We start from the raw sequence: 13,643 nt of genomic DNA, 5'->3' as shown, positions 1-13,643 counted from the left end.
GTGAAGCCTAACTGGATCTCAGAAGCAACAAAATAACTTACAGGTTTGCAGAAGGGGTTAACCCCCATTTGTGAGGCTGGTCTGCCTCTATGGCAACTGGATATAAACAAATGGGTTATCACTTTTCCATTGAAGCCACTCGGTTGCCACTTACAACAGTGCCAAGTCCAGAACTGGTAAGATATTTCTATTTGAAATTTGTGCTTTAGTTCTTTTTGAGACAACACAATGTACTGTGTTTAACAAAATATACATGTTTATCATAGCACTTTACAATAGTAGAATCTTGTTTTACAGATGGATAAATAATCTCATTACATTGGGAGTGACCTTGCATTTGACAATGGTGAAGTATTTTAAGTAAAGCTTTAGCTTTTTCTGTTAAGAACTATCAGCAGTAATCCATTTAACAAGATTTTGTTATTTTGTTGTCCAAAGCCTACCAAACCCAAGAAATCAAATCCCAACAAGTCTAAGCCGGCAAAGAAGACCGGGAAGCAAAAAACACCTAAGAACAGATCTGGTTGTGCCAAATCCACCAAAACAGAGGTGGACCTCCTCAGCCCAGCAGCCATGGAGAATGTCTATTACATTTCTCATAATGCAGTGGACTGTCTTAAGTTCAGAGGTTTCGGGTGGCCAAATTCAGTTAAAAAGAAGAAAAAGGGAACCAAACGGAAAAAGAAAAAGTAGATTTTTGCCAAATAAGAAAAAAATAATCTGAGTGCATATTGACACAAATGTCTCAGTAGCCAGTTCGTGCAAATGTTTAGTTAACTGTGCCAGTAACATCTAACCTTATTCAGGAAGCAAAGACGGGAAAGAGTAACAATTGTTTGTACTAAGGTCATAAAAAAATTTGGCAGTTGTTACGAATAAATGTCTTTAATATTGGTGGTACTCAGAGAAAATGCAAGTTGTTTTAATATTAATTTAATTGTTTTGTATACCCGACATGGAGATAACGTCAAACACCACAGAAAATGTTTTATAATCCAGTCTTTGTTCATTTAAAAAAAAAAAATTACAATGAGAATATGGCTATAAAGGGAAGAAACAAATACTGTTCCAGGCACTAAATAGTCTTAATACATATTTTACATCATTTGTTTATTAAATGTACACTCATTTTGCAAAAACCCTTTTAAATAAAAATTTTCTTTGCAGTCTCTCTTCTGCTTCTCTCACTCTGGGGGCTTCTTTTTGGCCTCCACATCTTTCTTGAATCTTTCAATCTTCTTTGCTATGTTAGGAACCTACAAAGCAGAATAGTGAATACAACCTGATACATATATACAGTCGACAGATGGTTAGCAATATCTTGCACAAATGTAGTTTTTATTCAAACTGGTGATAATTAAATGTTAAAAGTTGCATTGCGGTGGAATTTATAATTTCCATTCTATTTTGATTACTTTAAATGGCTTTGCTATTCGTAATATCGCAGGGTCAAAACTTCTTACCACTAAAACTGAACTATATTAAAATGATGGACTGTTGTATTAGACTGCATTGGTTTTAACCTTATTCAGCTAATAAACTGTAAATAATGTAGGGGGTTAGGGTGGTGCCTCCAGTGGAGGACGTGACACAGCGGACAGTTTTATAAAAACTCACATCATAGTTTTGAGCGAGGTACATCCCCACAACATTCCCCAAAGTGAAGCCAGCCTAGAAGAAAAGATAAAAACAATTAAATGTCGAACTATCCAGCCAAAGTTAACTAGAAATACCATTTGTAAACCTTCCTTTTCGTGTTTCAGCTAACGTTGTGTTACAGCAGGCTTTTACGTTACAGAGGGATAGTTAGGTAGTAAACAGAAAACTTAAACTGGCGTTAGCTACAACCACGCTAATGTGTTAACGTTAGTTGGATTAGCATCGCAGACATCAATGTCGTGCATTAGAATGTCAGTTTAACTCACCAGGAATTGTAGCATAGTGAAATGGTGAAGTCACTACAGGACTGCTGACAGTAAACTAACGTATAGCCTCTTTCAAATGTAAAGGAGGAGGAATCAACCAAACTGCTTGGCTAACGAAGCTATCCTAGTCTACCAACAACGCGCGATTTAATAGAGTATCGCGTTATTTAGTGAGACGATGCGTTGTAGTCTTTTCCTCGGTCCATTTGGCAGTTGTTCCCCACTTATGAACTACACCTCCCAGCACACCACAATATTTATCGCTCATCCAGTGGGTGTAGTTGCAATGGCGGCGTCGGTGGGACATTGAATGACTTTGTATCCATCACAAAATTGGCTTGTTTCTTCGTTTAGTTCATAACACGCGAGCATGGAGGCTCTTATCCCCGTTATAAACAAACTCCAAGATGTGTTCAACACAGTGGGTGCGGATATTATACAGCTGCCGCAGATAGCAGTAGTGGGCACTCAGGTAAAATGTTTTGATTGTGTGCACTTTGTAATGTAACGGTAGCAGCTGTTTTGCTAACCAGATAACATTGCTTTAACCTTATGCATGAATAAAGATGGTATTAGTAATATCTAATTGACGCAAAAAGTATTATAATGCCGCATATTTAGATACTGATATTAATTTAGGGTATACAGAGTCGGTTGTGTACAATGGAAGCGCTGCTAAAACCTTAGTGGATATTCAGATGGACTGCTGCAAACCTCATTTGCAGACTGCACTGTCAGTAAAAACTAATTATATATTAAGTCACTGGTATTAAGTCTAAACTAAGACAATAGTATAATTCGCTAAACCAGGTAAGAGTTGGTGAGAAAGACAGGTGCAATTAGTTCCACCTGGTCCATCTGGGCGCCCCAATGGCGTCCACCAATCTTACAGTTGTTGGTTCCATCCCCGGCTCCTTCAGTCACATGTCAAAGTGTCCTTGAGCGAGACACTGAACCCCAACTTAGTCGCTCCCGGTGACTGTTGGCCAGCTGCATAGCAGCTCCCCCACCGGTGTATGAGTGTGTGTGATTGTGAGTGCGAATGGGTGAATAAGAAGCGGTGTAAAGCGCTTTGGGTGCCAATAGGTAGAAAAGCGCTATATAAGCGCAGACCATTTACCATCTATGCGCTTGGCCGTGCTGGATGTGGCGTCTCTAATTATATAATACATACATAGAGTCCTATGCTCACGCGTCATCTAACACCTGTCTCTGTCCTCACTGTGCATCTCCAGAGCAGTGGAAAGAGCTCTGTGCTGGAGAGCCTGGTCGGCAGCGACCTGCTGCCCCGCGGGACTGGCATCGTAACCCGGCGACCGCTCATCCTCCAGCTGGTCCATGTAGATCCTGGAGATACCAGGACAAATGACGACAGTGGTAGGTACCAACATGCCTCTGATCTCAGCAGTGTTTCTCAGAACCTGTAGTCCACTGTTTTAGATTTTGCCCCTACTTTTGGGATGCTTTCATACTGTTTTCATTTTTACACATAGTTTTTACGCTTATCCACACGCTTATACACACACATGGTTCATGATAACAATCTTTTGTTTTTAGAACGTAAAAGAACATGCGTCATATAATTTGCTGGTGCTCAGTTGAAAACACCAGTTTTCACTGTCACTGTCTTTCTAATCATTTGCAGACGCCAGTGTGAGAAAGCAGTGTTTCATAAAGGTGCAGTGTACATGTAAATGACCTAATTTTGCTTCTTAGTTCTGCCCATTCTTCAAAGCCGCATCTGCTTCACCATCGTTAGGCAGCGATGCTCATGCCAGCTTGCTTATCCTTCCGCACTTTCAAGTTCTAATGTCTAATAGTTGTGTTTTAACTACTGTATACTGTGTACTTCACTTTGAGAATGTTAAGCTTTACTTCTGACGCATGTTTTTTATCATGTTTCACAGGCAGAGATGTACAAGAGTGGGGCAAGTTTCTACACACCAAAAACAAGGTATTAGTTTGTTTGACTTTGTAAACTGTACTACACTAATGCTTGCTTGCCTTTGAAAATGAGACTGTTTTCTTTTACAGATCTTCACAGATTTTGATGAAATCAGGCAAGAAATTGAAAACGAAACAGAGAGAGTATCGGGGAATAATAAGGTGAGACACGGATGGAGGTCGACAACCTCATTCCTAATCCTTTCTTTAAATGGGCGTCAAAATGTTTGGGGTTCAACCAAGGCCCCGTTGTTAATGGGGAAACAAATCTATGCTGTATATTATCGCTATCAGCAAATTCAGGGTGTTATACTGTATACTTTGGAGCATCAAGGATGTTAAGTAAAGTGCAAAACATTTTCAGGCAAAAATAAAATGAGAAATTTGTGGATAGGCAAAATATTAGCAAAATACATATAGTGTGTGAGTGAAATAAAAGGATTTGGTTTATTAACCCGACGACGGTCAAAGGATTGGATCGAATCTGAAGTCATGAGAAGATATGAAAAAATACGAACATATTCATATCGCTCTACATAAACAACAAACCCTAAGTATCACACCTGCCTAATTACTGTGACGGTCGACGTTAGGAGGCTGGTCAGAAAACTAGACGCACATTGTTTTCAAGCTGCAGCGAACCAAAGATTAGTGACTAACACGTGCTCTAAATTAAAATAAACTAAATACAATGAGGTTGCAGTTTGCATAGCTTTTCTTTTTTCTTTATAAAATTCAGAATGTCAGTATAGTCCTGAGTTTAGATATTGCCTTGAGCTGAGAGAACTGGATTTCACAGCTACAGTATGTTTATCACATTTGAGACCACAGTGGAAAATCAGTCCAGCATTTTACACTATTTTTGTTTTTTTTTGCATGTAGCTTGGGGCAACTGGGACTCATGAGGTTTAGAGATGCTTTTAGAAATCCAACAGAAAGGCAAATAGAGGAACTCAGCCTTCCTTTTATTTAGCTTTGAGTTATTTACATACCCCGACTCTGAATTGGGAACAGCCTCTGTCTGACCTCAGCACAAGCTTTAAGTTTGCTAGTTTCTGCAAGTTTGAGACCCCTCTCATATAAACTGAGCTTACAGTACACCAACAGTCTTTCAAAACCTCCTCATCTCTCTCAGTTAAGCGTAATTGTCCGCTGGCCAAACCCTGAAGTTAGTAGCATATTGTTTCTCAGTTTCTGCTGCCTGTTTCTGTTCATCTGCTCCTACTAGACTGTGATCAAACAGTAGTTTGATTAGGCAGCAATAAAAAGTGACCGTTCACTACACGTCTACACGGACGTTGAAACACATTCACCCACCCACTCTTCCCTAGCCGTGACCGCATAATACAATTTTGTTCCTCTCCTGTATAAATACAATGAAGTCTTTACAGTTGAAGTTATTTCCAGAATAGACTTTTAAACATTTGGCTTCTATACAAAAACAAACATGTATGGTAGCCAGTTGCACACTGCAAACAAAACAAAGTTGCAATTTGGAAAATATAAAAATAAAGCACACAAATCACAGATGGGGTCTAGGAGACACCCAGCAGTATAAGAAACAGCCAAAAGAGAATATAAATGTTACCTCTAATAATATTGTTGTCATGTACTGCAAATTTACAGTCAGCAGGAAAAATTAAATATTGCCGGCTGCTGAATCCAGTTATTAAATGTTTGGATGTTATACTGTAACGCGGTCCTGAGGTGGTTAAATACACAGCATATTCACTTCTTCTATTCACTTCTTCTCCTTCCGCAGGGGATAAGTGATGAACCCATTCATCTCAAGATATTTTCTCCTCACGTTGTCAACCTCACACTTGTGGATCTGCCAGGAATTACAAAGGTAACACGCCGTCCAAATCTTTGATCATCTCACACCCTCGGGGCAATTTGTTACAAAACACTTGCACAACTATTCTTAACAAAAGACTCAAGATTTACCTGATATGCCTGGTCACTAATGTGAAAATGCCTATCTGGTCACTGCCTTTGTATGTTGATATCTGTAGAATTAATAACTCGGTCTCGATGTTTCTAAACCACGTGCTGACAAAGCCCAAGTGCGTGAGAGCTTTGATTCTGGCCTCATTAGTTCCTCCCCTCTGGTTGAACATGTGTTAATTTAGGAAGTCCCCCTGCTGTAGTATCTAATTAATCATATAGAGACTTTTTCTATCCTTTTTTTTTTTTTTTTTTAATTGGAACTGTTCGCTTCAGGTGCCTGTGGGTGATCAGCCTAAGGACATTGAGCTTCAGATAAGAGATCTAATCCTGAAGCACATCTCCAACCCCAACTGTATCATCCTGGCTGTCACGGCCGCTAACACAGACATGGCCACCTCAGAGGCCCTCAAGGTGGCCCGGGAGGTCGACCCAGACGGTGAGGAAAAACTGGCTCCAGAACCATTACGATCAGTCAGATTTTGAGTGTGCGTTTTTAACGACACATTTATTTCGATGGAAGTACAACGGCTCATTGGTTAAAACCCAACGGCATTTCATAAAACAAAAGAAACTAAGAGACATTTAGAAACATTTTAGAAAGCATAACATAGGGGCGGGCAATATCTCCAAAATTACTATATCACAAACATCAAATACAAATTATCACTTAATTTTGTAAGCTGCCAGCATGAAACCGTCTTTCGTCTCTCTCAGACTCCTGCTCACAGTCTGCTCAAATTCTGGGAGCGCTCATGTTTGGAATCTTACATCCCCAATTCAGGACCTATCCAGTTAACTCGGTGCCGCTATCAGTCTACCTCTGACTTGTGTTACACAAGATTTAAAAGCAAACACACCCTTCATGCTAAGCTCACAAATTGTAAACACTAACCCCGTCACGGAGAGGAGAGTTAAGAAAACATATGACATCTTAATGGAAAACAGCATGTCAAATGAAACTTCAACGTAACTAGTTATAAGCCCTTAAGGGAGACTACGGTCATTGTACACGTGTTGCCGCTTTACTTTAGTTATCTCCACATCTCCTAACCTGTATCCACACTGCACAGTTTCGTAATGTTACTGCTCGATGCATTGCTGGATTTTTAAACTGAGCATTGTTATATTTTAGAGTTAATGAAGGAGTTGGAGAAAGAAGGGGAAAAAGTAACCTAAAAAGGCAAATAGAAAAAAGCGCTACTTGTTTCTCAAAATTATTTTAAATTGGGGTTACGGCTATACGCTGAAGTGTCTCTGGGCAAGATACCGAACCCCAACAGCCCTTTCCCCTCCCCAGCTGAGCAGTTTCGTTCCAAGCCCGGTAGAAATTTGGGAGGGTTGCGTCAGGAAGGGCATCTGGCGTAAGAACTGTGCCAAATCAACATGCGGACAATGATACACTGCGGCGACCCTAAACTCACGGTATGAGACGAAAGGACACAAACAAAGGGAAAAAAAATCATATGCTGTAAATAGGGCTTTAGTTCGTAGACTGAACAGCTAGATAGTTTCATTATTTATCTGCCAAGCACCAGGCTATAGTATGTCAGTCTAGGCAATAATTTATTTTTATTGAAGAGCTGTTAACAATTTTCCTATTTTGCATATATGAGGTTTAATTATATTTAGGCTGCTTGGAAACTTTTATTTTTTGAGGTGTTGCTGCCATCAAATTCCAAATGAGCTAATATTTTACATAAAATTATAAAATGTCTCACTTTCAACATCTAGTATGTTGTTTATGTTCTATCGTTAATAAAATATGGGATAATGATATTTGCATGTCATTGCATTCTGTTTTTATTTAAGTATATTTTAATGGAAGCAAAATTTGCAGAGACTATTATAATTAGACAGCTGTGATTGTATGCATTAATGGTAAATTGAGCATTTATTAAATGCTTTACAGTAAATTTCAAAATATGAAGATATATTTTGTATAATGCAATGTAGCCCAAAAACATAGGAATATTATTTATCGGGTATATTGCCCCACACTTAAAAAAAAAAAAAAAAAAAAAGCTTCTTGGAAAAGACAACAACAGAATAGGAAATAATGTTGTTGTTTTGCACCTACATGCCACTGTAGAAAGGAGAAAACTGTTTTTACATCACTTGTGATCTTTGGGAATGAATGTGATTGTGATCCTCAGGAAGAAGGACACTGGCTGTGGTGACCAAGCTGGACCTGATGGATGCTGGTACTGATGCTATGGATGTGCTAATGGGTAGAGTCATACCTGTCAAACTGGGCCTCATTGGAGTAGTGAACAGGTCGGTTTAAATAGCTTTACCGTATTTACTATGCTGTCAAATTATCCATAATTTATATCAGAAATGAGAGAGTAATAATAAAGCTGAGAGGTGCAGAGATGAGTGGTTTATCTAAATGTTTAATGTTGGCATTAAAGTCAGATGTATCATTGTGTTTATATTCTTCTATCACTGTAATCACACAATGGTCAGAATGATATTCCAAATCACACTACAGTTCATGATGAATTTATAACGCAAGATGGTTTTCTTGCCTCATATCTCCGTTTTATCGTTAATTTTAACTTGTAGAAGCCAGTTGGACATTAATAATAAAAAGTCTGTGGCCGACGCAATTCGGGACGAACACGCTTTCCTGCAGAAGAAATATCCATCTCTCGCCAACAGAAACGGCACCAAATATCTGGCCAGGACTCTTAACAGGTAAATGTAATTTAGCCTTGTGCTTCTATCACTACATTTGATTTTAGGATCACACTTTAACTATTGTTTTGCAAAGACCTTTCTAAGAAAGAAATGAATGGTTTACAACTAGACAGTGTTCTTACTATATTTATGTTTCTTAGGTGTATTTTAGGATTATTTAGACCAGGGGTCACCAACACCGTGCCCTCGGGCACCAGGTAGCTCGCAAGGACCACACGAGTAGCCCGCGGGACTGTTTTAAAAATAGCTCACCATAGCGCCACTTACCAATGAGCTACATCAAAGTCTTTTTTTTTGTTATTCTTTTTTAAATCACATTTGATAGTTATTGTTAGAAATCAATAAGATGACCCGTGTCTTCACATAGATGAATATCATTAATTAAATTATTAGTAATACCATATCATTAACGGTAAATTGAGCAAATATGTTATTTCCAAAGCGCATTTTAAACTGGTGGCCCTTTGCATTATTCGGTACCCAAGAAGCAGCTCTCAGTTTCAAAAAGGTTGGTGAACCTTGATTTAGACCATTGCAGAATAGTTTTTCTTCTTTTTCTTTTTTTTTAATGAGTGTGTGTGAAGAGAGGGAGAGATGCATTTTTAAATTCTAACAGTGGTGTACAAAAAGTAACGTGGTTTTAACAGTAGGACAGAAGTTATGCCAAAATCATTGAAATAAATATGTCTTAACAGATGATAGCAGAGAAACAGCTTTTATCTATTGTCTAAATAATAGGCATTTAGCTCAGCTCAGATGCGATTTTACATATCTGAACAAAAACAAAACCGTCTGCCCTTTACTTTCACGTCAGGTTACTGATGCACCACATCCGAGACTGTCTCCCTGAACTGAAGACACGGATCAACGTCCTGGCAGCCCAGTACCAGTCCCTGCTCAGCAGCTACGGAGAACCTGTCGAAGACCAAAGCGCCACCTTGCTCCAGCTCATCACCAAGTTCGCCACGGAGTACTGCAATACCATAGAGGGCACTGCCAAATACATTGAGACGGCAGAACTGTGAGTGGCAGCGCCTCTATTCTTTTCTGCCACTTGGTGATGCTGTTGATCCAGTGCAGTGAAAATGAGCAAAACAACTGCATCGGTTTCATCATTTATTATGATACAATTTGTGATTTGAGGCACGCACGGCCTGCGTGAAGGTAGCGGACTGTAGCAGGGTCACAGGGTTCACATTAAAACTAAAATCTCCCCGTCGCTCTTTTTCAGGTGTGGTGGAGCCAGAATATGTTACATATTCCACGAGACCTTTGGCAGAACACTGGAGTCTGTGGATCCTTTGGGAGGACTTAGCACCATAGATATCCTAACAGCCATAAGGAATGCAACAGTGAGCGCTACCGCATTATCTTAGAAATGTCACACGAGTGTCACTGGGGCTTTGTCATTTTAAGCTTAGTTAACATTGTAAATAACAAAAAACATAATAATTATAATTTGTTTTACAACACACACTCAGGTCTGTTCTTTGTTTATGCCGGTTGTCCTCTTGCCCCGTCTACATTAGGGCCCCCGTCCGTCCCTGTTTGTGCCCGAGGTTTCCTTTGAGCTGTTGGTGAAGAAGCAGGTGAAACGCCTGGAGGAACCTAGTTTGCGCTGTGTGGAGCTAGTCCACGAGGAGATGCAGAGGATCATCCAGCACTGCAGCAACTACAGCACGCAGGTGTTCACAGCTCCTCCGTCAAAGGCGGCAGCATTTGTATTTCTTTCTTTCACACACAGACATAAATATTCATATTGTTTTGACCTACAGGAGCTGCAGAGATTCCCCAAGCTACACGAGGCCATTGTGGAAGTGGTCACCTCTCTCTTGAGGAAGAGACTGCCAATCACAAATGAGATGGTACTATTGCCTTGATTTCTTTTTAAATGTATTCCTTCATTAGTCATTATCTTAAAAAAGTCGAGCGGGACACCCATTTACCGATTAAAGATGTCGTTTCATTGTAGGTTCATAACCTGGTTGCCATTGAGCTGGCCTACATCAACACCAAGCATCCAGACTTTGCAGATGCCTGCGGGGTCTTGAATAATAACATAGAGGTCTGTACTCACAACAAATCATATTTTCATGGCAAAACATGTAAAAACTGGATACAAAACAGAACTCGTAATATGAAACTTCTATAAAACAATTTTTTATTTTGACATTTGAACTATTAAGATAACATAAGAAATATCTGTCAGCGTATGTGGGTAATTTTCCCTGTTTATCGATAAATAGTGTGAATTCAGATTGTGTATTAAAAAAGTGAATATTCAGGTTATTAAGGATGGATTGACTTAAGGATTGGGTTTGATAAATGGAATTTCTTCAAAACTCCTAAAGTTTTGAAAGATCAGAATTTGTTGCAGTACATGTTTTAATAATAAATAAACTGCTTCAGTTGTTTATTTATGTCTGTATTAACTGGTTTATTAGAACTGTGCTAAAACCATATATTGACCCATTTTTATATGTTTTTTTTTTTTTTTTTTTTAGGAGCAAAGAAGAAACAGGATGCGGGAGTTGCCTACTGCAGTGCCCAGAGACAAAGTAAGCAAAAAGAAAACTTTCAAACTTAAAGTATACTAACGGTAGCTTAGGTGTTAGTATTTGGTGTCTGCAGCAGCCCCAGTTTAAAGGGGACTTGTGCCATGTTAAGCACTCGTAGCGGGGCAGGACAGGATGAGGATCTCAGACAGTTTCCATCAAGGAATTTTATTCCACATCTCCTCTCTTCTTCTCAGAAAGCCTCCTGCCAACCTCCTTTACACATTGCTTCTTAGTGCATATTTCTGTCCTCTCTCCATTCTTGCTCTCATATTCCTGCTAGTCTATTGGCAAAGGCACGGCAGGCCCAACTGTGGTTTCTGGTGAGCCCCCTGCGTCTGGAGCAGATACGGATGGTGCCAAGGTGGGCACGTTTGCAGCTTGCTGGCTGGATGGGCATGTGCCGCTGGCATGCACTCTGATTTTTGTCTGATGATGTTGTGCTCTTGGTTTGCTCTCCCTCAGCCCATGTGGACTTGTGTTTTCTGCAGAATCTCTTTATTTCCCCAAAGCTCGCTTGTCACTGAAAATGCTTGTTCCTTCCTCTCTTTTCAAAACAATTGACACCTTTTTTTTGAGCTTTAATTTGTACTTTTTAAGTGTGTAACAGTGGGGAGCCGCACTATGCACCAAGTGCTTATTTTAAGAGAATGACAGTTGGCTTACCTTTGGTGGCAGCACGGCACACCAGTTAGCCTGTTTGTGGTCTGCAGACAACTAAACCTACTGACTTTGATGTTGTAGCCTTTATTTATGTGTATTTCTTTTCAGGATACTACCATAGAGAGTAGAAAGAGGGGAGAGTAGAAAGAGAGTAGAGGGGAGAGTAGAAAGAGGGTAGAGGGGAGAGTAGAAAGAGGGGAGAGTAGAAAGAGGGGAGAGTGGAGAGTAGAAAGAGGGGAGAGTAGAAAGAGGGGAGAGTAGAAAGAGGGGAGAGTAGAAAGAGGGGAGAGTAGAAAGAGGGGAGAGGGGAGAGTAGAAAGAGAGGAGAGGGGAGAGTAGAAAGAGAGGAGAGTAGAAAGAGAGTAGAGGGGAGAGTAGAAAGAGGGAGAGTAGAAAGAGTAGAGGAGAAAGAGTAGAGGAGAAAGAGAGTAGAGGGGAGAGTAGAAAGAGAGTAGAGGGGAGAGTAGAAAGAGAGTAGAGGGGAGAGTAGAAAGAGGGAGAGTAGAAAGAGTAGAGGAGAAAGAGAGTAGAGGGGAGAGTAGAAAGAGAGTAGAGGGGAGAGTAGAAAGAGGGAGAGTAGAAAGAGAGTAGAGTAGAAAGAGAGTAGAAAGAGGGAGAGTAGAAAGAGGGTAGAGGGGAGAGTAGAAAGAGGGGAGAGTAGAAAGAGGGGAGAGTAGAAAGAGGGGAGAGTAGAAAGAGGGGAGAGTAGAAAGAGGGGAGAGTGGAGAGTAGAAAGAGAGTAGAAAGAGGGGAGAGTAGAAAGAGGGGAGAGTAGAAAGAGAGTAGAGGGGAGAGTAGAGGGGAGAGTAGAAAGAGGGAGAGTAGAAAGAGAGAGGGGAGAGTAGAGAGAGGGGAGGGGAGAGTAGAAAGAGGGGAGAGTAGAGGGGAGAGTAGAAAGAGAGAGGGGAGAGTAGAAAGAGAGTAGAGGGGAGAGTAGAAAGAGGGAGAGTAGAAAGAGAGTAGAGGGGAGAGTAGAGGGGAGAGTAGAAAGAGGGGAGAGTAGAAAGAGAGTAGAGGGGAGAGTAGAAAGAGAGGAGAGTAGAAAGAGAGTAGAGGGGAGAGTAGAAAGAGTAGAGGAGAAAGAGTAGAGGAGAAAGAGAGTAGAAAGAGGGAGAGTAGAAAGAGTAGAGGAGAAAGAGTAGAGGAGAAAGAGAGTAGAGGGGAGAGTAGAAAGAGAGTAGAGGGGAGAGTAGAAAGAGAGGAGAGGGGAGAGTAGAAAGAGAGGAGAGGGGAGAGTAGAAAGAGGGGAGAGGGGAGAGTAGAAAGAGAGTAGAGTAGAAAGAGAGTAGAAAGAGAGAGGGGAGAGTAGAAAGAGAGTAGAGGGGAGAGTAGAAAGAGAGTAGAGGGGAGAGTAGAAAGAGGGGAGAGTAGAAAGAGAGTAGAGGGGAGAGTAGAAAGAGAGTAGAGGGGAGAGTAGAAAGAGAGAGGGGAGAGTAGAGAGAGTAGAGGGGAGAGTAGAAAGAGGGGAGAGGGGAGAGTAGAAAGAGAGAGGGGAGAGTAGAAAGAGGGGAGAGTAGAAAGAGGGAGAGTAGAAAGAGAGTAGAGGGGAGAGTAGAAAGAGAGTAGAGGGGAGAGTAGAAAGAGAGGAGAGGGGAGAGTAGAAAGAGGGAGAGTAGAAAGAGAGTAGAGGGGAGAGTAGAAAGAGAGAGGGGAGAGTAGAAAGAGGGGAGAGTAGAAAGAGGGAGAGTAGAAAGAGAGTAGAGGGGAGAGTAGAAAGAGAGTAGAAAGAGAGAGGGGAGAGTAGAAAGAGAGTAGAGGGGAGAGTAGAAAGAGAGTAGAGGGGAGAGTAGAAAGAGAGTAGAGGGGAGAGTAGAAAGAGAGAGGGGAGAGTAGAAAGAGGGGAGAGTAGAGGGGAGAGTAGAAAGAGGGAGAGTAGAAAGAGAGGAGAGGGGAGAGTAGAAAGAGG

The 13,643-nt window shown here is 40.8% G+C and overlaps 3 protein-coding genes across 4 annotated transcripts in view; 2 read left to right on the top strand and 1 right to left on the bottom strand.

Annotated features, from left to right (window-relative positions):
- The first annotated feature begins 36 nt into the window (after positions 1–36).
- On the top strand, positions 37–1,030 carry LOC137106584 (small lysine-rich protein 1). Its single transcript, XM_067490087.1, has 3 exons — positions 37–176; positions 298–346; positions 439–1,030. Exons 2-3 carry the CDS (start codon positions 344–346, stop codon positions 691–693), a joined length of 258 nt encoding a protein of 85 aa, XP_067346188.1. The 5' UTR covers positions 37–176; positions 298–343; the 3' UTR covers positions 694–1,030.
- On the bottom strand, positions 918–2,086 carry stmp1 (short transmembrane mitochondrial protein 1). The gene is made up of 3 exons (XM_067490089.1): positions 1,926–2,086; positions 1,618–1,671; positions 918–1,256 (listed from the first exon to the last, which is right to left on the bottom strand). The coding sequence occupies exons 1-3, from the start codon at positions 1,938–1,940 to the stop codon at positions 1,185–1,187; spliced, it is 141 nt and encodes a 46-aa protein (XP_067346190.1). The 5' UTR covers positions 1,941–2,086; the 3' UTR covers positions 918–1,184.
- A 97-nt stretch (positions 2,087–2,183) lies between these two features.
- Positions 2,184–13,643, top strand: part of LOC137106583 (dynamin-1-like protein) — a 20,167-nt gene continuing 8,707 nt past the window's right edge. The window contains exons 1-15 of one of the 2 annotated variants that reach the window (XM_067490085.1): positions 2,184–2,397; positions 3,161–3,302; positions 3,833–3,879; positions 3,960–4,031; positions 5,632–5,718; positions 6,093–6,255; positions 7,973–8,093; positions 8,385–8,516; positions 9,334–9,540; positions 9,751–9,871; positions 10,049–10,204; positions 10,295–10,384; positions 10,492–10,584; positions 11,024–11,077; positions 11,358–11,438. In XM_067490085.1, coding sequence (XP_067346186.1) covers positions 2,296–2,397; positions 3,161–3,302; positions 3,833–3,879; positions 3,960–4,031; positions 5,632–5,718; positions 6,093–6,255; positions 7,973–8,093; positions 8,385–8,516; positions 9,334–9,540; positions 9,751–9,871; positions 10,049–10,204; positions 10,295–10,384; positions 10,492–10,584; positions 11,024–11,077; positions 11,358–11,438 — 1,668 coding nt within the window. In that variant the 5' untranslated portion in view covers positions 2,184–2,295. The remainder of the gene's footprint in view (positions 2,398–3,160; positions 3,303–3,832; positions 3,880–3,959; positions 4,032–5,631; positions 5,719–6,092; positions 6,256–7,972; positions 8,094–8,384; positions 8,517–9,333; positions 9,541–9,750; positions 9,872–10,048; positions 10,205–10,294; positions 10,385–10,491; positions 10,585–11,023; positions 11,078–11,357; positions 11,439–13,643) is intronic. The other variant, XM_067490086.1, reaches the window with a different exon arrangement.

Source organism: Channa argus, chromosome 21 (assembly GCF_033026475.1).
Source record: "Channa argus isolate prfri chromosome 21, Channa argus male v1.0, whole genome shotgun sequence".
Lineage (NCBI taxonomy): Eukaryota > Metazoa > Chordata > Actinopteri > Anabantiformes > Channidae > Channa > Channa argus.
Note: the sequence above shows the minus strand (reverse complement) of the source record. Positions and strands in the feature narration are given on the sequence as shown.

What these genes read in the sequence shown, in the direction of transcription:
- stmp1 (XM_067490089.1), bottom strand. An exon ending in ACCTCGCTCAAAACTATGAT is followed by an intron (nt 1,257 to 1,617) that starts GTGAGTTTTTAT and finishes TCTGCTTTGTAG; the next exon opens with GTTCCTAACATAGCAAAGAA.